This window comes from Camelus dromedarius, chromosome 31, assembly GCF_036321535.1.
Source record: "Camelus dromedarius isolate mCamDro1 chromosome 31, mCamDro1.pat, whole genome shotgun sequence".
NCBI classification, from domain to species: Eukaryota; Metazoa; Chordata; class Mammalia; order Artiodactyla; family Camelidae; genus Camelus; species Camelus dromedarius.
In genome coordinates, this window is record NC_087466.1 from 1,924,517 (window position 1) to 1,947,996 (window position 23,480).

Sequence of the window (23,480 nt, forward strand, 5' to 3'; positions counted from 1 at the left end):
TGCTGGGAGGGACCCCAAGCCTAGTCAGTGGCTAAAGCTTGGCATCTGCCCCCAACCTTGGCTCCAGGGGCCATGTCCAGAAATGCCTGGGCCAGGTCCAATGGCAAGGAGTCTCCCAGGCCTGGCCAGGCTCCCTGTTGGGGTGGATGGAGAGGAGGGTAAGAACCTGAGGACAGGGGCTCAGGGCAGCTGTTGAGAACGCTGCCCCGAACCCCAGGGTTTCCAGGGAGTCTGAACAACCCAGGGGCCTGAGTTCCCAACAATGGGATGCCTGCAGTGGGATGGGCCCCACTGCACAGGGGTCCTCAGCAGCCCCGCCCAGGCCAGAGCAAGAACACTCCCTGAGTGCTGGTGTATGATCCTGTGGCCTTGGCTCTCGGTGGGGCTGGGATAGAGGTCCTTACACTTCTGCTCCTGGCCGCTGGGCCCGGCCAGTGCCAGGTACAGTGTTTGGCCAGGAACGCAGGCCCAAGCCTGCATCCCACATGGCCAGGAGCTGACTCCAAGGCCCCAGGCATCACTGGGATTCTGAAGCATAGCTGCCCAGCCAGCCCCAGCTCCTGCAAATGGCATGCGTGGGCAGCTTGAGGGCCCTGGGGGGCCAGGCTGCTGCCCCCTGACCCATACTAGGGAGGACAGGCAAAAGGAGCCAGCCGCCAGTGCAGCTACCCCAGTGCCCACTAACCCTCCCTGAAGGGCACCAAGACCTGGCCCCACCCACCCAGGTTCTCAGTTCTAGGACATGATTTCTGGGCTTTTCTCACCAATTTAAAGCCTGCCCAAACCACTCTGCCTCCTGCCCTCAGCTCCAGGCACCACACCCAGTTGGCCATGTTCCTCCAGCCTGCCTGCTCTCGGGCACCCGTGCTCCAGGTGGTGGCTACAGATGGCCCCAGCCACTTGTGTGAATTGCTCTCTCATCCCTGAAGGGCAGAAGTGGCAATCCTCAGTGAGGGGGGTGTAGCTCAGTGGTGGAGGGCATGCTTGGCATGTACGAGGTCCTGAGTTCAATCCCCAGTGCCTCCATTAAGGTGAAAAGAAAATGGTCCCCTCCTTGCCTCAACTCTTGCATAGGTGCTCTGGGGACATCTGGGAGGGTGGGGCCAGCTGATCTCACAGCTCCTCTGACTGAGAACTCTCGCTGCTCTGAAGCCTTTGGAGGCTGCCGAGGTCCATCCAGCTTGGACCTTCTGTGACCAGGATGTGGGTGAAGCCAACCTCGGGGCTCTTTAGCCAGCTCCGCCCTTCCTGACTTGGGGCCTCGCCTTGGCTGTCCCTGCCTGGCTCGCCTGGCAGTGCCCACTGTGTGCCTGCGAGGTGGGGAGGCGCCTGGAAGGCAGGTGCTGGGGGGGAGAGGATGGCCATAGTGTGGGGGTTCTGGGAGGGGTGCATGGTCAAGAGGGTGGACTTGAGATGCTGCCAAGGCCAGTGCACAGAAGGAAGCTGTGGGAAGCTGGACCAAGCCAGAGCCTGGAGGCCACCCTCGTGCTGATTTCCACTGGGCCTTGAGGGGTGTCCAGGGCACAGAATCAAGGCCCCTCTGGACCCTCAGAAGGCTCAGGGCACAGCCAAGCACTGGCCTTGTGATCAGAACCAAGACCGGGGCACCAAACCTAAAATAAACATTTTATTCCATTCAAAACCACTGTCCCTGTATCTAAAATCACATTCATAACTTATAATCTAAATAAAAGCCAGTTAACATAAATAAGGAAAGGAGGTCATTTCTGAAGAAATCAAACCCTAGGAAAGACAAAAAAGAAAAGATAAATTGTAAATAATTCTGATGTCTCCCCAGACCAAACAACCTGCCCAGGCTTCCCTCTGGGTGTGGAGCTCTTGCTTCCAAGCAGCACCACCAGTCACAGGGGTGAGCATGGGTGTCCCTGGGGTCTGGGGGGAGAACCTCAAAGGCCCATGGCCCCCAGTGCCTGCTTCCTCTGTGGACCCACCTGGTAGCTTGTCCATCCTCAGCCTGTGGTGCCCCAGAACGCTGCCCCTCACCCTCCCCAGCTGCCCCACCCTGCACCTGTCTTGGTGGCAGTAAGCACAGCGGGGCTGGCATCCTTACTGAGCTGGCTGCAGGGAGGGGTCTGCCTTGAATGCCAGCGCTACTGCCCGAGAGCCCCTGCTGGCAGCCTTTGATTTGGGTCCCAAACTCACACCTCTGCCCCTGCCTGGCCCTTGCTAAGGCCCAGCATTTGTGGCCCAGGGGTGATAGCCCTGTTTCAGATGGGGACATGGGTGTAGCCTGGTGGGTGTGCAGCCTGGTGAGGTTTCCCATCACCGACAGCCATGGCCCCCGGCCAGGGCTCAGGCAGATGGCAAGCAGGGCGCGGGCATCCACAGTGGGGGCCTGGGCTGAGAAGTGGTCAATACACAGAGCAGACCCCTGGCCCATTTCCCAAGGGTCTTCAAGGAAAAGGTGGCGTGTGGGCCACAGGGGAGAGCATCACAGTGACGGCCACATGTGGTCCAGGCAGGCCTGGTCAGAGCCCACATTCTCTAAGTCTCCACTGAGTGGCTGCCACCAGCTTTGTTTTTTCACAGGTCAAGCACATGAGAGCCCAGACAGACGCCCCCCAGGAGCTCCTGCCCAGGGCCTGATGCTGGCCGAGGGCAGCAAGGCTCCAGAAGGCCCGGGCAGCCTTGTTCCCAGCAGCACCCAGAGCAGTGTGGTCAGGGAGGGTACAGGCCGGCTCTTTCTGAAGGAGTCCCAGGAGCTTAATGAAATTAGTGCCCTTGGAACGCCCCACTGTGGTCCTGCCACCAACCCAGGGACAGACGTCCTTGGGAACAAGGCGTTGGGCCCAGTCTCCTCAGGGGCCGCACTCTGGCTTCAAAGACAAGTAGCAGCTGGCCTGTGTGGTGGGGCCCCAGACACCCCCAAGGGGCCCTGGGGACTGGCCGGCACCCGCCTCCCCCACCACTCACCTAGGACAGGAGGGAGACAAGCGCGTCCAGGAACTTGCTGCGGTCCTCAGCTTTCAGCTCAATCACTGGAGTAATAATGAAAGGAAAACAGACAGCGCGAGGGGGAGGCCCCCAGTCATCAAGAATCCAGACTGCAACAGCCCTCCTCCACATTCCAGGACGTGCTCAGCCCTGATGGCTGCAGCGTTGCGGAACACGAGGTCTTTCTAACCCTGGGAAACAGCTGGCCACTCTGTTGGAGCAGCTGGGGCTGCGGCTTGTGGGGGGGACCGGCAGTGGCAGTCAATGGAGGGGACCCAGGATGTGACACTGAGGATGCCACAGACCTGGCAGAGCTGGCCTCCCACCCTGCCAGCACAGAGCCTGCCCCAAAGTGGTTGTGGGAGGTCCTCAGGTTGGGGAGGGGAGGCCAGCCTTCTGTTCTGCTCCGGCCACTCTCAGCTTCAGTGTCCCATGCTGTGCAAGTGCGAACTGCCCCCACCTCTGGGACCATCAGGCTCAGACATGTGGCCCCTCATCAGACCGGCCTGGTCCTGCATCCTTTGAGCTGTCTGTGCCTCGGGCCATGGGTCCTCTGTAGCCTGGTCCACCCACAGAGGAGGCATGGAAGAGGAAATCGGGGGGCTGCTGCTGGAGGGGAGCCCACCCACCCTGAGTGGCCTGGCAGGAAGATGCCAGCTCTAGACACCAGAGGCAGTGGGGACGTGGGCCGGGTCTCTGCAGTGACTAGTGTTCGTCAGGGAACCCGCTGGTGGTGGAAGGGAGGTCTGAGAGGTGGGTGCTCTGGGCCCAAATTTGCTGTGTTGAAGGCCTGACTCCCGGCATCTCGGAATGTGACTGTGCCTGGTGACGGGCTTTTAGAGAGGTGATCAGGTTAACTGAGGTCGTGGGGGGCCCTGATCCAGTCTGACTGGTGCCCTTACAGGGAGAGAGCAGGATGGAGAGACAACCACATGGAACACATGGCTGTCTGCACGCCAAGGAAACAGGCCTCGGGAGGAGCCAGCCCCGCGACACTGTGCCCCACTTCCAGACTCCAGGATGGCGAGAAATGCATTTCTGTCGTTCAGACCCCCAGTCTGTGGTGTTTTGTTCCAGCAGCCTGAGCTTGCTAACACAGGGGTGAGGTACCAGACATCTGTTTTACTTTAACGTCCATCAGCCGGGATAAAAAGCAAATATGGCCAAACTGAACCATGTGCCACACTGGCCTCTAGAGAAGCAGAGGGTGGCCTGCAGGCGTGGCCCCCTCCACAGTGGGGCACAGTGCAGAGAGGTGCCCTGCTGTCCCTGCAGCCACAGAAGGGCAGGCTACTCTGATGGGAGAGGCTGGGCCTGGGAGGCCCTAGTGGCCAGTCCCCCAGGCTCCTTGATTAAGTGGTCTCAGGGGCTGGATTGTAAGGCCAGAGCTCCCTGGGCTGCCTGCAGCAGCCAGGCCTGGGCTGGTTTTGGGAGGACACAAGGGTGGCAGCAGGGCACCAAGGCGATGCCAACCTTCCTGGCTCCAAAGTCAGCGCTGACCCTGAGGGGCCCAGTGCAGCATACTCTACCTGAGAGGTCGAAATGGTTGTGCAGCGTCCGGGAGTTCGTGCCTTCCGCCGCCTTCTCAAAAGCCCGACCAAAAAAGCTGGGGACACACAGAGGCACGTTGGGGGCTGTCCCTGCAGCGGACCCTCCCTGCCCAGGATTCACCAGACTCAGTCCAGACTCCTCACCCCCACCCTGACAGCCGCCACCTCTCACCACAGCTCCCACCCCAACGTCCACCTGAGCTCATCTCGGTGCACAGGCTGAGTGTCCCCTGTGCACCCCCACTTCACACCCACATCCTGAATGCAGCTTCCCGTAGCCGGCACTGTGCTGGCAAAGAGCAGAGGCTCAATGGGAGCCGTGTGGGGATGCAGGTCTCAGACACACAAATGGGGGGCCTGGGGACCCAGAGGGGCCTGCAGGGTGGTGGGGCAGGAGCACGGGGGACACGGCCCACCCTGGGGCTGATGGCCCCTCGGGGGAGGGCTGGCAGCGGAGGGGAAGCGTTGTAGGGAAGGGGCCCTTGGGTCCGTCATGGAGGTCAGAGGATGGACCTGGGCTTCCAGCCTCCACGGCAGCTTTCACGGGACCATGCAGTGACCAGGGCTATCCGCGGACCAGCACAGCCTCACACAGACCGATGGCCTGAGTGAGGACACAGGCGACCATGGTGCTGCCTTGGGGACCTGGCCCAGGAGCCCCTGGCCAGCTCCCACCCAGTGACCGTGAATCCGAGACCCACTGCAGAGCTTTGGTAGGGCGCCTGGCAGCATGGAGGCCCTTGTCCTTAAAGTCCACTGTCTCCCCACTTGCTGCTGAATGGCCTCTACAGACACGGGAGGTCAAAGCTCACAGCAGCTGAGTGGGGACCAATCTGACCCAGGACCACATCCTCCATGGAGAGGCCGACAGGTGCCCTCTGGGGAGACTGAGGGGCATGGGAACTGGGCGTCGTCATCTGGGATGTGCTGGGAACCCGCCAGGGAGCCCAGCAGACCTGCCCTCATCGGGGAGCTCATGCCCCAGTTTCTGTCCTGTGTCTTCAGAACAAGACCCAGATGACCAGCTGCCTGGACCTGAGACACGGCCTGGAGGGTACCAGGTGGGGTCATTCACGCCCCAACCACCATGCCGTCCCCCTGGGCTCCCCTGCCTACTGCACCTTCCCACCCCTGACCCTGCTCAGCATGCAGAAGGCTGCCCCAACCTGCAGCCACGAATGTGCACCCCCAGTGCCCTGCCTGGCGCTGGGAGCCAATGTCCTCCACTAGGAGGGCCCTAGCCCCCAGGACTCACTTCTTCCTGTCTGAGCCGTCGGTCTCGGGGGGGATGCCCACCACAGTCACGGTGCCCTGCTCCACGCACAGGGGCGCAGCCATCACCAGGGGCAGCAGCTTGCAGCGCCGATTCTTTGTCTGTGGAGGGAAGGCGCCTCTTGGTCACAACCTGCAGGGCCAACCCACTGCCCAGGAGCCCCAGCCCCTAGCTCCCCCAGAGCCTCCAGGGGCTTCCTCTCCCCAGACATGCTCGAGCCCCCAAGCAGCTGCCCTCAGGCCATGGCGCCCTGTCCCCAGCCTCCTGTGTACCAGCCTGGCCCCACTGCCCCCGGTTCTTCCCTCCCCCACCTCCTTTAGGTCCTGGTGCCATTGTCACCTCCTCCAGGAGGCCCTCACCAGCCCACCCCTCCCTCAGCCTGCTCCACCTCGGCTGGCCACCATCTCTCCCTAATCTGTCTCAGCTAAACACTAGCCCCGGCCCCACGTGCTCTGTGAGTGCCCTGGACTGAGAGGACAACACAAGAGCTGATGGGCAGCAGAGGGTTCAGGGCTCAGCTGGAGACACAGCTCAGAAAGAGGGAGGCATCTGCCTGGATCCCATGGCTGGTGAATGGCCCCAGGACCCTTAGGCTGGCTTCTGGCACCCGCTCCGCCATCCCACCCGGCTCCTCACTGAGCACACGAAGGACTTGAGCAGGTGTCTGCTGAGCAGGCTCAGGGACGCTGGCTTGGAGAAGAGCGAGACATCCGGAGTGCCCTGCAGGGGAGGGGTGGACGGTCAGGGGCTGTGGGCAGGCTTGGCCGGGGGCCGGGTGCCCACACACATGTGGGAGCTAGCTGACCTCCGTGAGGGCGCAGTAGAGGAAGGGCCCCTGGGAGATGACGAGGTTGGTGCAGAGGCAGCTGGCAATGGTCTGCTGTGTGGCCCGCAGCTGCCGCTTGGCGAGTTCCAAGCCACGGTACAGTTTGTCCAGGTTACTCCTGTAAGACAGCAGACCAGCTGAGGCACAGTGTCTCGGGCGGAACACCTGGGTCCCGGGGCAGGAGGGGTGTGCCCTCTGCTCTGGCCCCAGTTCCCTTCCACGTGGAAGGAAGGAATAAAAACTGAAAAATCCCACAGTGACGGACAAGACAGGCGGGCAGGGGACTGGCATCAGAAGGCTGGAGACTGAGAGCCAGTAGAGGTGTCCCCTGGAACGTGCCCACAGGGCTAACAGGAGAGGCTCGGGGGCACCAGGGACCCTACCCCCACAGATGAACTTTTACCCTCCCCCACACGAGGGAGGGTTCCCCTCTGAACACCTCAACATGAGCCCTCTGTGGAGAAGTGAGGTCTTCAAGCAAAGCCTCTACACCCAGCAGTCAAGGTCCCAAAGTGTCACATTGGCTCCCCACCTGCCAAGATGAAGTGATGCCTTCTGGCCAGCAGGCTGTGCCCAGAGACCCAGGGCTCACCAGGCTTCCACTGCCCCCACCCTGAACATGGAGGACCGCCAGACCTTGAGAAATGCCTGTGGCCTGAAAAAATGGCCCCAGAGGAAGCAGAGATAATTTGGAGACCAAAAAGAGGCTTAAAATGAAGTGTAATTAGTATCTTCAGAGCAGGATGCTGTGAAAAAGGAACAAGCAGAAGGCAAAGGTCCCAAGACACCTGGGCTGGACCTAACCGGGGCACACTCTGGGCCAGCAGTCGCGGCACCAGTGGCCAGAGGCAGGAGGCAGGCTGAGCTAGCCACAGGGCCGGGCTGGAGCCAGAGGACAGAGCCCCAGGCTTTGCTGGACCACAGGGGCTCAGGGAATGCTTGCTGGAGGAGAGCTGGGGAAAGCTGGATGTGATAAAGGAGGCAATTAAGAACACCAGGAAAAACAGAGCTGCATCAGAAAGGAAGGTGGTCACTGCACATCAGTGACTCTGCAACACCATCAGCACAACGAACCGACGCTCTTTATTGGTCTTCATCTTTTAGACTCAACCTAGACCAAAGATGAGCTGACTCTCACCCTGTTCTCTGCCCCACGACTCAGTGTCAACCTCGAGCAGGTAGAAGCGTCTTTATATACTAGGAAGCATGGGGCAGGAGAGAAACAGGGATGCTAGCACCCGGCCCTTACAACCTCGGGAGATGAGAGACGCTGGTGAAAAAACAAGACATATGTAAAGGAGCTAAAAACAGTGGCGCAGCTGTAGCGACGGGAGGATGGAGCCCAGAAGAGGGAGAAATGCCCTTCTGTCACAGCAGGGAGCCGCAGGCAATGGCTGAGATGGGTCCATCAGCTCTGCGAGGAGGGCGGCAGTAGTTGGCCAGACAGTTTTTTGATTTCCCCATGTTTCTAGGTGAAAACAGAGCAGCTGCATGACAAAACCAAAAACCTAGGACTCCACTTACAACACAAGGAAACAAGGAACATCGAAGACTCCAAAATACAAGCAGGTGGGAAGAGACCCCAAGTGGCTACAAGACTTGCATTGCCAGTGTCAGTGAGGGAGGGTGCAGACAGGCAGAGACCTAAGAAGGCTTGGAAACTCCAGGCAACTGGGGACAGTGGCCAAGACCGAGAGGAGTTCTGCCCCACCCAAGAGCAGCTGAGTGCGAAGGGCGTGACCAAGACCAGGGAGCTGGAGCCGGCTGGCCCCGGGGAGTGCCCCCTGACCCCCCACAGCTCCTGTCCACTCTGGGCCCCTCACCGAGGAGAGACTGCTGAGAGTGAAATCAAAACTGTGCAACACAAGGACAGTTCAGGAGAGGAAGGCGGAGGTGCTGATGAAACAGGCTGGGACTGTCGTGGAGGCTCTAGCCAGGCGGTCGGCAGGAAGGTGGAATAAAAGGCAGTTAGGTTGGAAAGGGAGACGTAAAACCATCTCCATTTGTAGGCGACGGGATCCTGTGTATAGAAAAGCCTAAGGAATCCAGTAAAAAAATATTAGAACTGAAAAACAAGTTCTGCAAGGCTGCAGAGCAAGGTCAAAATACAGAAAATCAGCTGTGTTTCTATCTGGTCTCACTGAGCAAACCACAAGTGAAATAACACACCCATTTACAATGGTGTCAAAAAGGATAAATGGTTTAGGAATAAATCTAAGAAAAGAAGTGCAAAGTTTATTCTCTACAAACTACAAAGCACTGTTGAAAGAAATTAAAAGAGGGTCTAAGCAAATAGAAAAACATCCCCTGATCATGGATGAGGAGACTTAGTATCGTCAAGACAGCAGTGCTCCCCAAGTGAATCTATAGATCCAGTGCAGTCTGACTTCTTTGCAGAAACTGACCAGCTGACCCTAACATTCACATGGAAATTCAAGGAACACATACTAGGCCAAACCTGCTACAGAACCTGCCACAGCAGTCAAAACAGGGTGGTCGTGGCACAAGACTAGCACATGGGTCAGTGGGAGACAAGGGAGGATCCAGAAACAAATTCCTACACTTACAGTCACCTGATTTTCAACACGGGGCCAAATGACTGTAATGGGGGAAAGAAGTCTTTCCAACACATGACGCCAGAACAGTTGGGTGCCCATAGGCAAAAAAAGTGAGCCGGATCCCTTCCTTACGAGACACAAAAACTGATCTCAAATGAATCAGACACCTAACGTGAAGGGTAAAACGATCAAGTTTTCACAGAAAACATACGTGTACATCTTCGTGACCTTGGATCAGACAATGGTTTCCTAGACATGACGCCAAAAGCCCAAGACACAAAAGAAAATAGATAATCCAAACATCATGAAAATGATTATGAAAACCTTTTGTGCTTCAAAGAACAACATCAAAAAAGTAAAAAGGATGGGAGAAAATATTAGCACACTGTGTATCTGTTGAGAGGCTTGTACTTAGAATATAAAACAATTCTTACAACTCAACAGTAAAAGGACAGTGCTGAGGCCTCACTCTGGAAACCACCTGGCAGTTCCGCACAAGGTTGAAATGCCCGGTCACCCTGTGACCCAGCAGCTCCAACCCCAGGTGTATGCCCAAGAAAAGTGAAAACACGTGTTCACTCCAAACTTCCACGTGTGTGTTCACGGCAGCATTTTTCATCATAATCAGGTGGAAACTACCCAGATGTCCACCAGTGATGAACAGATAAACAGACTGTGGTCTATCTCTACAGTAGATTATCATTTAGAATAAAAGGAAGGAAATTCTGACACATGCTACAACACGGATGAGCCTTGGAAACATTATTCTAAGTGAAAGAGGCCAGGCCACAAAGGACCACTTAGTGTCTGACTCCAGGGATAGGAAGAGTCCAGGACAGCAAACCTCTGAAGACAGGATGTGGATTACTGGCTGCTGGGGGTTGGGGAGAGGGCAGAGTGGGAGGTGATGGCTCAGGGGAGCAGGGTTTCTTTCTGGGGCAATGAAAACTTCTAAAATTAGACAAGGTGATCTTCGCACAACGTTGTGACTATCCTAAATGCCACTGAATCATATAGTGTGTGAATTACAGCTCAGGAAAGCCGTTTAAAAAGTGTGCTTGGGAACAGAGCAGGAAATGCCGGGCAGCCAGCCCCTTCATTGTTCACACTGCACAGAAGCAACAGCTGGAAAACCGGTGTGAACCGTGCCTTCTCCAAAAACGTCAGAAGAAAACACAAGAAAACAAACCACAGACAAGACCAAGGTCAAACCCTCTCAAAGCTACTGTCAGGAGAACGAGGATACGGAGGATGGCATCCCCCTGACAACAAAAGCTAACCAGCGATACACCCCCAGAGATCAAACCTGCAATGATCTATTGCAGAACAAGCTGAAAGACACTGAAAAAATACCATGAGGCATCTCAGGAAGTGAGATAAGGAAAAAGTAGAAAGAGAAATAATTGAGAAATGAAACGTAACCTGGAAGGTGTGAATAAACAGCAGTGATGACTGAAGAAGTGGAGGAGGTGAGGGGAGAAACTTCTGAAAATCAGAAGCAAAGAAGAGAAGGAAAGGATCGGAGAGAAAGGGACACATACTGAAGACGGGCAGCCAGCTTGGGCAGACAGGGATGCCCATTCCCGAGGGTGTGAGCAGCCCACTCCGGGGTGGGGCGGGGAGGCCGCGCCCACCACCGACCACGCCCACCACCGACCACGCCCACCACCTCAGCTGTGCCCACTACCTGGAGAGACTGTCCAGGGCCTGGATGAAGTGGCCCATCCCGGAGTCGTCCTTCTCGGGGCTCTCCATCAGTGACAAGGTGGCAAAGACAACGTCACTGGCCAGGAACTTATGCTTGAAGCCAAAGTGGATGCTGAACGTCTGGACGCGCATGTCCTTCATGCTGCAACGGGGCAGGGGTGAGATGTGGCTGGCTTTCTGCGCGTGCAGGTGTGTCCTTAGCCAGGGTGAGCTCTCACACAGGCCGGGCCCCAGCTAACACGCACAGCACAGCTGTTCTGCCCAGAGAACAGAGGGGTTGGTCCCGACACACCAGCCCTGCAACCGCGGCACCGAGAGGCTGGTACAGAGCTGTCCACTCATCGCAGGGCAGGAACTAGCTGTGTGTGTGGAGGGGGGACGTGTGTGATCCTCCCCTGCCCCCCAGGGCGCCAGGAGCAGCCAGGCCCAGGTCCCTCCAATGGCGCTGGAGGGAGGCCCTGGTTGGAGAGAGCTCACGGAACCTGGCCCCAGTGGTCCTTTCCCAGGCCCGACACCTGTGTCCAGTGAGGGACAGGCCAAATTGACCTCAAAGGTCTGCACCTCTGCCCCAGGATTTAAGGAGTCTAGACTTTCGCTGGCAAGTCAGGAAGTCCTATTTTTAAACAAAAAGAACTCTAAACTTTGGGGAAGGCTTGTCAGGTTCCACTTATCTGGGCGTCCCTATTTTTTTGCATTGTTTTAGGAATGGGGTTAAAGCTGAAGCCTGAACGAAGCTCAGACTAGAAAGCCGTGTGTTTACCCAAATTTACTGGCAGACTCTTCAATCATCTCCAGCAAATTCTCCTTCAAGGAGATGTCCATGGACTGGAACTTCTGCTTCGCCTGTTTCAGAGGGAGACTGGGAAGGGGAAAACGCCAGTCATGCGAGCAACCTGGCTCCAAGGGGATATCTCGGGGTCACAACAGGACAGAAAGGACCTGCCAACGAGGGGCCCTGGCCCCCCTGCCCAGCCTGGCCTGTGGACTGGATTCCAGGATCCAGTGAGGAACACAGGGTAAAGCAGGTGGCAGCTGGATGTCCCAGCCCTATTGGTCACCAGGAGGGAGGGGCTCTGCCCTGGGGTGGCGGGGCCAGGCGCTCACTCACCCCACATCCGCGAGGAACTCCTGGAGCCGCTTCTGCCCATGCAGGGACCAGAGCTTGAGCCTGGCCGCGGTGTAGCACGTGTTACACAGGCTGTCGTGGAGGGACCAATGCTGGTAGAGCACCAGGCGGAGGCTGGGCCTGCGTCAAGGAGCTGCGGCTGTGCAGGGACCAGCCCCACCCCGACTGCCACCTGCATCACTGGTCAGCCCCGGTGACCTGGAGCTCTTCGACCTGAGCTTAACTTGACCCATGTGGACCGCACCCTCATCTGAGGGCCTCAGGTCATCCCACTGGCTCCTATGGGTTCCACGTCGCCAGGCCTCTGCCAGGACCCCACTTCTGGAACAAGTTCTTCAGGCTTGTGGGCCTCGGAACATGGCTGTAAGGATGTCCTGACCCCGTGGGTCTCTCCTCGCTCACACCAGGGTCTCCGCGGGACGCCAGGCTGGCCCTGCCTACACATTGCAGACATGCTGGTGCCCTGACATCAGGGGCCAGGCCTGTGGACAGACGTGGGCTCCGTCCTCAGCACTGCCCCTCCTGATGGCTGGGCCCCGGGGCCACCGTCCCCTTGCCCACACCCTGGTCCCCCAGTGTGCTCTGGCCCTTTCCCTGAGCTCACCTCAGGGTCTTGGCACGGCCATAGCCTGGCCCAGGCAGCTCTCCCTCCCCCAAGTGTGGCTGGGTTGCTCCCGAGACGTGGCCTTACCAGGCCTTTCCTCAGCCCTGCAACTCGACGGCCCCGGCTGCGCCCTCACCACCATGTGTCCTCCATGTGTGCTCTCCAGTCACACCCACTCACCGTTCTCCCACCTGCTTTGGCCAGTGTGTGAAGCCACTAAACTGCCTGACCGCTTGGGCCCCGCGTGCACTTGCCTGCCTGAGCCTAACCCCGAATGCACCCTGATAAATGCAATGCTTCTGAACAGGACAAGCCACACAGACGAGCCAGATGGGCCCACGCCCAGGACCCTGCTGTGCCCACTGGGTCCCCACTGCCAGCCTCTGGCCCTATCTGCCACCTGCACCTGGCAGGCCTGAGCTGCAAGGATACTCATACTCGAAGGAGATCCGCGTGCAGTCGACAGAGAGCGCGTGCTCCTCGTCCTCGTGCCGGTGGTTGTGCCGGGATACATGCCGCTGCAGGATGCCCACATCGGTCACGTACTTCATCCTGGGGGGACAGCAGCACTTGGGCATCCTCCTCTACGTGGGCTGCTCCTCCACAGGACTGAGACCCCTCTGCCACCTCTGTGGGGGTGTGAGCGGGTAGTGCTAGGAGGGTCACAGGCCCACCCACCAGCCAGTCAGTGGACAGACCCCCGTCTAGGTCCACAAGCAGGATGGTGACAGCAAGGTGTCACCTGAGGGCTGCCCAGGCCAGGATGCTGCCATCCTTAACAGAGAAAGGAGCAAGCTGGGCCAGGCCTGGGAGACTGCGGACACTCCCAGGCCTGAGTCCATGGGCCCCACTACAGGACTTGGGTGGGCCGGAGTGGGCAGGAACCAGGGCACAGGGGCCTCTGCAAACTGCAGGAGCCAGTGCAAGAGGCGGCTGTGCCTGGGGACAGCACGGGGCCCCCAGGACAGCTTACAGCTCCACATGATGGCACCAGAGCACCAGGGACGAGGGGCACCAGCCCTGCCCCTCCCCACTCCAGCCTGTGCATCTTGGGGGCGGACGGGCAGGAGAACCAAAGCCTGCTCCCCGCCAGCCCTCTGTGCAACCCTGTCCAGCTGTCCCCCTACCTTTGAGCTCACATCTGCCCGCCGGGCTGGCCTCAGGGCCCTCACCCCTCTTCCTGGCCTAAGCCCACCATACACACAAATGAACAGAGAGCGGGGAGCAGAGACCAGCCCTGCCTCACCTCTGGCTTCACCTGCTGGGCTCCCTGAAGGTGGACAAAGTGTCCACACAAGGCCACACACCACAGTCCTGACAAGGACCCAGGCCCAAGGCCAGCCCCTCCTCAAGGGGCCTCTACAGGGACACTCCACCCAGACCCCCTGCAAACTTGGCTGTGGCTGGGCCACGCACAGGCCGAGCTCAGACAGCCCGGGGAGCGCGTCTTACTGGGTGATCTTGTCTTGCACCCACTGGTCTGTGAGTCCAACGATGGCCCACCTGGAAGGACAGGGGGGTGATGAGCAGTGACTGGCAGGGCAGGCGGCACTCACAGGCACGTCCTGCCTGCGAGGCCTGACCCCGACCCTCCCTCGGACCGGAGATCTGGCCCTCGTGGTGGAGAGAGTATACAGCTCCCATCACAGCGTCACCACCATGGGAGCTCTCAGTGCACAGGAGGGAAACCCCTAGGCTGAGGACAGCAGGCCCCACTCGCCTGTGCCTGGGCTTACCCGGCCACATGCCACCCTCACCCACTCGGGGCAACAGGGCACCTCTGGGCCTCGGTGTGGTGGTGCCTGGCCCTGCCCCAGTAGTTTGGAGACCCTGACTCAGCATAGACTGTCCCAGTCCCCACCGTGGGCGCTCAGGGCAGGGGCCTTGCCAGACAGTCACCTCGAGGGGGAGAAAACCAGAACCCAGAAAAGAGGGCCAGACCCACACACCCCTTGCTCAGACTGCAGGTTCAGTACGCACGTCTGCCGAGCTCATGGCCCTGGTGGGCAGGGCGCTCCCACTGGGAGCCCAGGTGGCGGGCTGACAGTTACTCCTGCGCCGGACTCCACGACATGCCAGGCAGCGGAGGTGCCTGGGGAGAGCTGCCTATTCAAACGTCTTGCGTCTCACGTTACTGTCTTACTGGGCAGCAAGGCCAAGCGGTCGGCTGGGAAGGGGGTGCTGCACCCGGCCCCACCCCCTGCCCATACGATGCTCCCTTGTCCCCCTGAAGTCTGTGCAGCCGAGGGCCTCACAGTTAGGAAGAAAACCAGGGCCCCGCATGCTCCCAGAAAGGCGCTGCGTCCAACGTTCCTGTGGGGACCCTGCCCCGGCTGTGGGAGGACGGAGCCACCCTGAGGAGGGAGCCCGTGTGGCTCTGCCTGACAGGGGCCACGTACCACAGCATGTCACTCAGGTCCTTGGACATCATCCACGCCAGGTCGAACATCACCATGGCTGACTGCGAGGGAGACAAGCCTGAGGCCAATGCAACCGTGCTCACGGCGGGGCCAGACCCAAACCCAACCGAGCCCCTGTGAGTCGAGGGTCTGCCTGGCCAGGGCTCGGGTGGATTCCAGGTACACAGAGCGAGGACAGTCCCTCCAACGGCCTGAGTGTGTCCCCTGCTAACAGTGAGTACCTCCTGCCCTTTGTTGGGCAGCCAGGGAGGCGGGGCTGCAGCCCTGGGCTGGGGCTTTAGTGGTGCCTGAGGGGGCACCGAAGCTGGGAGCTTGGGGACCCTGTCATCTACCCGACCCTACGTGTTGAAGAGGGAGGGGCGCCAAGACCCCCTGAGGAGGGTCTTTCCAACAGGGCTATCTGCAGACGGAAGCATCCAGCCCTTGGGAGCAGAGTGTCTGAGTTCTGGTGGGAAACGAGGGGGCTGAGCATCTGACCAAAGACCCTGAAGTCCTGTTTGCCATGAGATGCTGGGCTTCCTGCAGTGTCTCCAAGGAAACCGATTTCTGAAGGGCTTCCAGTATCTGCAGGAGCCAAGTATCCGTTCCGCCCGCACTCCCACCCCATCTGCGGCCTGTTTCCCAGAGCAGAACAGGGGGGCAGTGGGACAACCCCACAAAGAGGCCGTGACAATAGAAGCGGCTCTGGATGTGTGTTCTTGGGGTCCAAGGCCCTGGGGCCAATTCTAAGACTGAACACAGGACGTTTGACTGGAAACTTATTTTCTAGGGCTCCTTAAGGCCCTGAGCTCTGCTCAGAGACACCGGAGTCAACACGCTAGGTTTTCTGTAAGAAATTCTTCTGGTGACACGTACGTGCTGACGGGCCTTTATTTTTCTAGAGTTCCATCTTCTAGCAAGACTAAACACTTGTGCTGTATTTTGGGTGATGAACAGAAGTAAGAGCAGCTATTCCCGGAGCACCTCTGGGTGGGGGTGGGGGGCTATGCCAACACCTGCCTGTGCAACGAGGGCTGCTGTCTTCCTCCCTCAAGGAGGACAGGCTCAGAGAGGCTACACTACGGCCCAAGGCCACACAGCGGAAGCTGTGGGCTTGGATTCAAACCGGACCTTGGGGCTCTATGCCGCCGCTCGCTGCCCCTCACGTTTTAGGACACTGACCCCTAGAGCCTGTGTGCGGCAGTGAACCCCGCCTGCACTTACCGACGTCCCGTGATACTCGTACTGCTCATAGTCAAAGAGGATGTCCCTTCTGCAAGACACAAAACGCGGGTCTCCACAGGAAGAACAGAACAGGAAGACAGCTGGGAAAACGCTGAAACCTGCCGGTGCTCAAAGCCACGCACACAGGTTGTTTGTCTCCACTTACTGACTCTCCCAGAGAGCGTATGTACTCATAGTGAACTGGGCACAAAGGCCAGTCTGGCTACGATAGATGGAGACCGGCAGGATCCCAGCGCTGGGGAATTACCCCAAGATGGCGATTCAAAGGGGCCAGCAGGACAAGACCTGCTCTGTGTGTCACTGCAGTGCACTGGCAGCGGCCCCCAGGTTACAAAGGAGGGGACAGGCCAGTCGAGCACTGTGCAGTTTACAAAGGCTGTTGGGGTCTATAGGTCTGAAGTGGAAAAATGCAAAACTAGGTGTGATGATGTAAATTGTGCACAAGTACGGAAGGTCAATCCAAAGCCAGCATCTCTTTCTGTTAGTGAAAACGGATTCAGTTCACTTTTCTTTCCTTACACTTCCCCAGATGGTTTCATACTGTCCTTCTAAGAGGCAATGGCCAGGGGCACGCCCTCAGCTGGAACAGCAGGACAGGGCTGGAAGCTCGGACACCCTGGATTCAGCAAGGACTTCCCAGCTCGAGGGCAGCGGTGCCTGTTCCCTCAAGCTAAAAACCTCTCTAAAAATTTCATTTTAAAGCACTTGTTTTAAAATTTGCAATATAAAGAGGAATTGTAGATAACTTAGTTTCCTTTTCGTAATTTTGTTTTCCTAGGAAAAGTTTTACACAATTGGCATCTATTGAATTTGTGAGGATTTATAAATAAAAGTAGCTAAGTTTAGAAAACTGTAAAAACAAAGAACCAGGACTGTCACCCCTGACAGATGGACCTGGGGGACTAGAGGGGGATGTGAAGGGGCCTCTTCCCAGTGCTGGGGAGGTGGGGGCACGTGCTCAATCCTGGAGGCACTGGCCCAGAGGCTCTAAACTGAAGGCGTTTACAGGGGGGACAATGCAGGCAGCCCCCAGGAAAACCAGTGCCGGCGACCCACAGTCCCACAGGGAGGGTGGGCTCTGCACAGGGGTCCTGTGGGTGCATTCACTCACCTCCGTGCCTCCCACTCTCTCCGCTGCCTCCTCCTCAGGGTTCGCTCCACAATTTCCTGAAGCAGAACAAAGAGAAGGAAAGTTGAGCCAAGGAGCTAGGAATTCACCCCAAGGCCTGAGAAGGCTGGGATATAGGGGGAGCCGTGGGGTCATCCCTGCTCTGGGGAAGAGGGGGCGGAGAGTCCCTGGCGACCACCCAGCCACATGCGACACACGCAGAGCCCACAGGTACCTCTTCGTGCTGATCTCCCACCAGCTTAGTGAGAGCTTGTCCCTGACACCCTAGCCCCCGCTGTTTCCAGCAACGATTTTAACTTTACAGGCACAGCCTCATTCCGTGTCTCCAGCAAAGGCATGAGGTGGGGCGGCAGCTTTAAAAGTCTCTGGTCCCAAGAATTCTGCTTCTGGAAGGATGGCATAGATGTATTTTTCCCTATTCATCCACTAAATGTACTTAGAAATCCTGATATCACATAGTTAAAAAAAAAAAAAAAGACTCTAAAAGGTGGATAGGAAGGCTGACCAGCCAGGGCCCTGGGACCAGAGGACGGTTTCAGACATCCCAGACTTGGAGCTGAAGAAGCAGGAAACATCAGCCAGCTCAGATTAAAAATCTCCAACAAAAGCCTGAGAACGAGGAAGGAACAGCCTCGAAAGAAAAAACCAGAGGACGACGGCGTGGGTCCAGGCACCACCACAAATCCCAGGCTCCCCCGCACTAACACCTCCTCGCTGAAAGCCTCCCCACACCCCCAAGTGGAGTCAGAGGAGGCCAGGCAGGGAGCCTGACGGTCCCTGCACACTCTTCGCAGGGAGAAACCAGGTCACTCCTAGACTGCTGGTCAGATGTAAGACAGCACGGCCACTCTAGAAAAATTGGGCAGCTTCTTAAAAACTGAACATTTAAGCACCACACAACCCAGTGAATGCACTCCTGTTTGTTTACCCAAGAGAAATGAAGACTCAGAGAAATGAAGACTTGTGTTCACACTCGAATCTGTACATGAATGTTTACAGTAGCTCTATTTGTAACAGCCAGAAACTGGAGATGGCCCAGGTGCCCAGCAGCGAGCAAATGGCTAAACAAACAGGTCTGTCCGTACTGTGGACACTCTCGGTAATGAAAGGGAACCAATTCAATACACCCAAAGCCTGGGCAAACCTCCAGGAATCATGCTGAGGGAAAGAAGCTAATTCCCAGAGGGCATATACTATACGACTGCATTTATAGAATTCTGGAAATGACAACATTGTAGAAATTGCGAAGAGATTAGTGGTTGCCGGGGCTAAGGAGGGGAGGGGGCAGGAGGGAGATGGGCGTGGCTGTAAACGGCCCCAGGAGGGATCCCTGTGTGACGGAAGATGTCCTGTATCTGGGCTGTTTCAACAGTAGGACCTGGTTGTGGTATGTGCCATCGGTTTGCAAATGTCACCACTGGGGAAACTGGGCAAAGAATATGGTAACTTCAACTCATTTCTTACATCTACAGGTGAACCTATCACGATCTCAAAATCAAGTTTGATTAAAAAAAGCAAGCCATGGTCCTGGCGAGGGAACTTCTTGAGGGTGATAGAACTGTCCTCTGTTATCACGTGGCGGGGGTCACATGACTTTACATATTTGTCAAATCCCATTGAACTGTACACCTGGTGAGTTTCATTGCGTAGAAGTTAGACCTCAGTGAAGTTGAGTAACAAAACCCTCAAGAATTCTTTGACCCTCCCACAGGGCACAATGGAATCCTGTCCCCTCCCCCTGTAGCTGTGGAACACTGTGGGACCCCACAGCTGGCCGGGAGGGCGACTCCGTGGCTGCGCTGTTGGCTGGAATGTTGGTGCTGGGAGATGAGCTGCCACATCGTGAGGAGGCCACGTGTGGTAGAGGTCTCCGCAATCCTGGCCTGGTGCCACCCCAGCAGCCCAGGTGCCCGATACCCGAGCCAGCGGGCTTCCCCAGAATTCCAGTCCCAGCAAGACATGGTCCCTGCTGGGCTCTGCCTAAATTCCTGACCCATGGAATCCGTGAGCATAAGAAAACTGTCTTTTCACCCTGTATGTTTTCGGGTCATTTGTTAAACATCAGTAGTAACTGCAATAGTCAAGTATGTTTACTATCTCCATTTTGTAGAGGCACAGAGAGGGTAAGTCACTTGCCTAAAGTCACACAGCTAGTAATGGCTGGTCCAAAATGTGAGCCCAGGCTACCTGAGCCAGGTTAGTGGAGGTCCCATAGATTAAGTGTAATTATGGTTATTTTACAGAACAATCTTATCTTTGCAGGGCCCAGCTTTAAACTTCCACCTGGAAAAGACAGACAGACACTTTTCCTGCTCCTGTCTCCTTCTCTGTTGTCTTTATAGCAAAATTCTCTGAAACGGTTATTTATGTCCTACTGTCAGAGCAATTCCGGAGGGGCCTGGGGAAGGAAGGGGACGCTTATGCTACGTACTGTTTCTTTCTTTTTCTTTTTTCTATTTTACTGTTTCTTCACTTGGCTTTAAAAAGTGTTTCCTACCTAGGTGAAGAGTTGAGCTGTCCTAAGTTTCATTTCACCTGCCAGGATTCTACGGCACAGGCAAGGATGCCGCAGCTTAGAGAAGTCCAGGAACCCACCTGAGGCCACACAGCCCATGAAGGCAATGCCCAGAGCCAGCACACACACCCGCTACCTCCCAGCTCTGCCTAGGCCATGGGCTTACCTCTGACCTTGGGCCTGACAAGTTCCTCCAGACCATGGTGAGGGCCCAAACCCACCTCCTCTAACCGTGTGCGCTTCCCGGAAGGCTCCAAGCCCTGGTCGTGTTCATCTCCCGAATGTTCCTCCTCCTCCTCCTCGTCCTCGTCCCTGAAGATGTCGTCGTAGGCGGGAACTTCAAGATCATCATCTTGTTTAATGAGCAGCTTGATCTAAGAGTCAAAGAAAAAGCATCAAGTCACTCCTCGCTCCTTGACAGGAAACCGTCCATCGCCTTTTCCTCCTGCAGTCTCACTCCCCGATTGGCCTAGTACAACAGCCACCATCTGAGGAGAATTTCCTCGTCTTCATTTCCACCCCGTGAGGCGCTGGAATTTGCAGACCACTTGGTACACAGAAATCACGAAAATGGGGAAACGATCTACGGTCATTAAGTCTGGAAAAAGCTCCCTCTGGGGCCACACATGCATCCAACAAAATAAGCACCGTGCGGCTCAGCCTCTGACGGGGACGCCCAAGTGAGAACGGCTCTGTCGCTGAGGGACTGAGGTTTTGGGGATGAGCTTTCACACAGGTGGGAGGAGTTCAATTCAGAGAAGGGCCAGGCACTGGGCCTGCTGCTCAGGGGCTTGAAGAGCAAATCCCCCGAGCCATCCCCAGCCCACGGCGGCCTCTCACACTACCATCCACTGGTCCTCACGCCACCCTGGGCAGGCAGGGCAGGCGCCTCTGAGGCACCCTGATATTCAACGGGTCCGCGCTGGCCTGAGCTTGGGGCGCAGCTCAGTGCCAGGTTCTGGTCCCTACACCTCCCGAGTCAAGCAACTCCACAAATGCACTTGGGCACTGCCAGGGTCAGGTGCGTGTTTCTCATCAGAGAGAGACGAGCCCAGGTTCCTGTCCTTAGGCCACTCGGGCTCCTCCAGGGGAGGTGAACACGGGCCTCACCAGGAACACTGAGTGCCAGTTGTCCATGGAATAAAAAGGAAGAGGTGGATGGACGGGAGGGCTGAGGGAAGGTGGGGCCCGAAGGCCTGGTCACCTGGTTGTCGTTGTACACATTGACCACGTTGACTGGCCTGTGACTGTCACACACGAAAAACACGGCGTCTTCATCAGGTTGAAGGATATCCAACAGGTCCACGTTGGCCCCACAGTTAATGAGGATAAAATAACGGAACTGAAGAGAGAAGGGAGAGGCCATAAGGAAGTGGATGGTGGAGGCCTCTGTCCTCCTGCTCAGACATCCAGCTGACACGTGGCGAGGGGCTCTGAACACGGCCAGGGCCGCCTGGGCTAAGTGCTTTAACAACTCCACACACTTCATTTCCACGATGACCTCGGAAGGGAGGCCCTGGGCTGCCCCTGCTGCAGCAAGGAGCAGGCAGAGCTCAGTGGCCCACGTCTTACATGCAGGTTCAAGAAGCCAGTATGAAAAAAAAAAAGCCAGTATGGGGGGACCAAGAGCTCATACGCGCGACTGGGCCTGTCCCTGTCTGTCCCTCCCATGGGGAGCACTGCCTCTCTGTGCCAAAAACAACCCACTAAATTCCAAGCACTTTACAATGAAAGAAATGTGTCTGCAACACAAATTCAGAGTGAGAGGCTGTCCATATTCACTGTCTCCATTTTGTTGTGAATTTTGTCTCCACACTTTGAAGGTGAGCCACCTGGACATATAGCTGATTTTTCTCTTCTGTATGGCCTAATAAAGTTGGTAGTTAAATATACATACAACCTATTGTAGAAGTGGAAAATGCTAAGTGTTAGGAAATTGCAGTTGAGTACGAAAAGCCTAATTAATCTCGGATACATCTCTCGTACCTGTTCCTTATGCTCAAGAAATGCAGTTTCAAGTTCTTGCCACCCAGAAACTGGAACCAGCGTATACTGCACGTGGTCACACTGGAACAGGGCCTGGAGAGAGATTATTTTCAAAGCCTATCTTATTTAGGAAGTCTGCAGTCTACCTTGAAACGCACTTTAAAAAAAATGAGCTGAGAGACATACAACGCGTGATAAAGTAAGGTTTGTAAACTGCTGACGTCGGATGGCAGGTGATGGGGCCACGAACGTTCGCTGTACCACTCTGCCAGCTATAAGGAAATCACTAAAGGAAAACTGTTGAAAGCCGATCATAATTCTAGATCTTCTGAGAAGTAGTTCCTCATCAAGGCCGTGACCAAATCTCACGTAAACCTTGCACTGGATTAAACATTGCACTGAACCCGGCGACCCTCCCTAACAGGCAGAGGAATCCTGGATATGCAGAATTGCTCAGGACACCGCTACGCTCTCGGTGGTCGGGTTCTCGTCTCAAATCCTACACGGCAGAAGCCACGACGGGCCTGCGGGTCTCCCCAGTGCAGGTTTGCCTAGCTTCTTGCAGAAACAGTACTTCTCTCCCTGCCTTTTGCCGATTCTTCGCTAACCCACCCAATACCGTCGCCCCAAGGAGGCAACCTTTCGGAGGCCCCCGCCCCCGGCTGCCCTCTCGGCGGGGCGGGTCCTTACCCGCCTCCCCTCCCGGCCCGCAGGCCTCACCTGAAGGATCTTGCAAGCGCACAGGGCGTCCACGTCCGAGGCCACGAAGAAAAGGACCCTCTGTCGGGGGAAGAGCGGGCTTGCTGAGCGCGGCCACCCGCACCGGGCCCCTCCCGCCCCCACGGCCGCGTCCCTTCGCTTCCCCCGACAAAATCTCGGGGCCCGAGAAAGGGGTCACCTGGTTCTGGACCACCTCGTAGAACTCCTTGCGGAAGTCGAACACGAACATGGCCACGGCAGCGGGACACCCCCAGCTCGCGCGGAAACCCTGAGAGCCCGGCGGCGGTCAAGACTCCCGCCAAGCTAGGGATCTCCCGATTGGCCCAGCGGTCAACCAACCGCGACTCACTGCCTGCTTTCTGATTGGGCTACGCTGGGGGCGGGCACTAGCGCTCCGCCATTCAGGTTGCAACAGCCCGTCCCGCCCCCAAAGGAACGTCATCGCCCGGCAGGACTTACTCGCGGATGCGCAATTCAACTCTGACGCCCTTTACCCAGAAACCCAACGCTCGGCGGACGTCTTTATTTGGGGAAGAGAACCACGCTGCCTCCCAATGGGGCCTTTAGGGAAAAGAAACCTCAACACAAATTAAATTCATGTATACATCAAAGGAGGGCGTCAGATTAGGATTTCAGTGGGCTCTCGGCCTAGCTCGAAGGCGGAAGTGGGTCTTACTTCCGCCCGAGTCCTCGATGGCTGCAGCAGAGGCGGGCGTCTGCGTGCATTCTGGGTAGTGTAGGCAGCGAGGGGAATGCCCCGCCCCATATCTGCCTGGAGGTGAGCGCTGTCCAACTGTAATCCTAAATAATCAAGCAAGGTACTCAAGAGTGCACAAAAATTAGGGAAGAGTGCTTGAGCGCTTTCTCCGGAGAAACCTTGGACCCTC

At 57.0% G+C, this 23,480-nt stretch overlaps 1 protein-coding gene across 3 annotated transcripts; it reads right to left on the minus strand.

Moving 5' to 3' along the window:
• Nucleotides 1-1,614: 1,614 nt before the first annotated feature.
• Nucleotides 1,615-22,915, minus strand: CDC45 (cell division cycle 45). Of its 3 annotated transcripts, none has more exons than XM_031443222.2 (19): nucleotides 22,772-22,915; nucleotides 22,594-22,653; nucleotides 21,874-21,966; nucleotides 21,092-21,229; nucleotides 20,109-20,261; nucleotides 17,355-17,410; nucleotides 16,223-16,271; nucleotides 14,999-15,060; nucleotides 14,052-14,102; nucleotides 13,032-13,151; nucleotides 11,978-12,109; nucleotides 11,630-11,728; nucleotides 10,850-11,011; nucleotides 6,584-6,722; nucleotides 6,415-6,498; nucleotides 5,761-5,879; nucleotides 4,485-4,561; nucleotides 2,935-2,999; nucleotides 1,615-1,743 (listed from the first exon to the last, which is right to left on the minus strand). In XM_031443222.2, the coding sequence occupies exons 1-18, from the start codon at nucleotides 22,820-22,822 to the stop codon at nucleotides 2,935-2,937; spliced, it is 1,710 nt and encodes a 569-aa protein (XP_031299082.1). In that variant the 5' UTR covers nucleotides 22,823-22,915; the 3' UTR covers nucleotides 1,615-1,743. The 3 variants fall into 3 exon arrangements, with proteins under 3 accessions (XP_031299082.1, XP_031299081.1, XP_064337047.1); XM_031443221.2 differs by having other exon boundaries at nucleotides 6,403-6,498; nucleotides 22,772-22,889; XM_064480977.1 differs by having other exon boundaries at nucleotides 6,403-6,498; nucleotides 22,787-22,857.
• Between the last annotated feature and the right edge of the window lie 565 nt (nucleotides 22,916-23,480).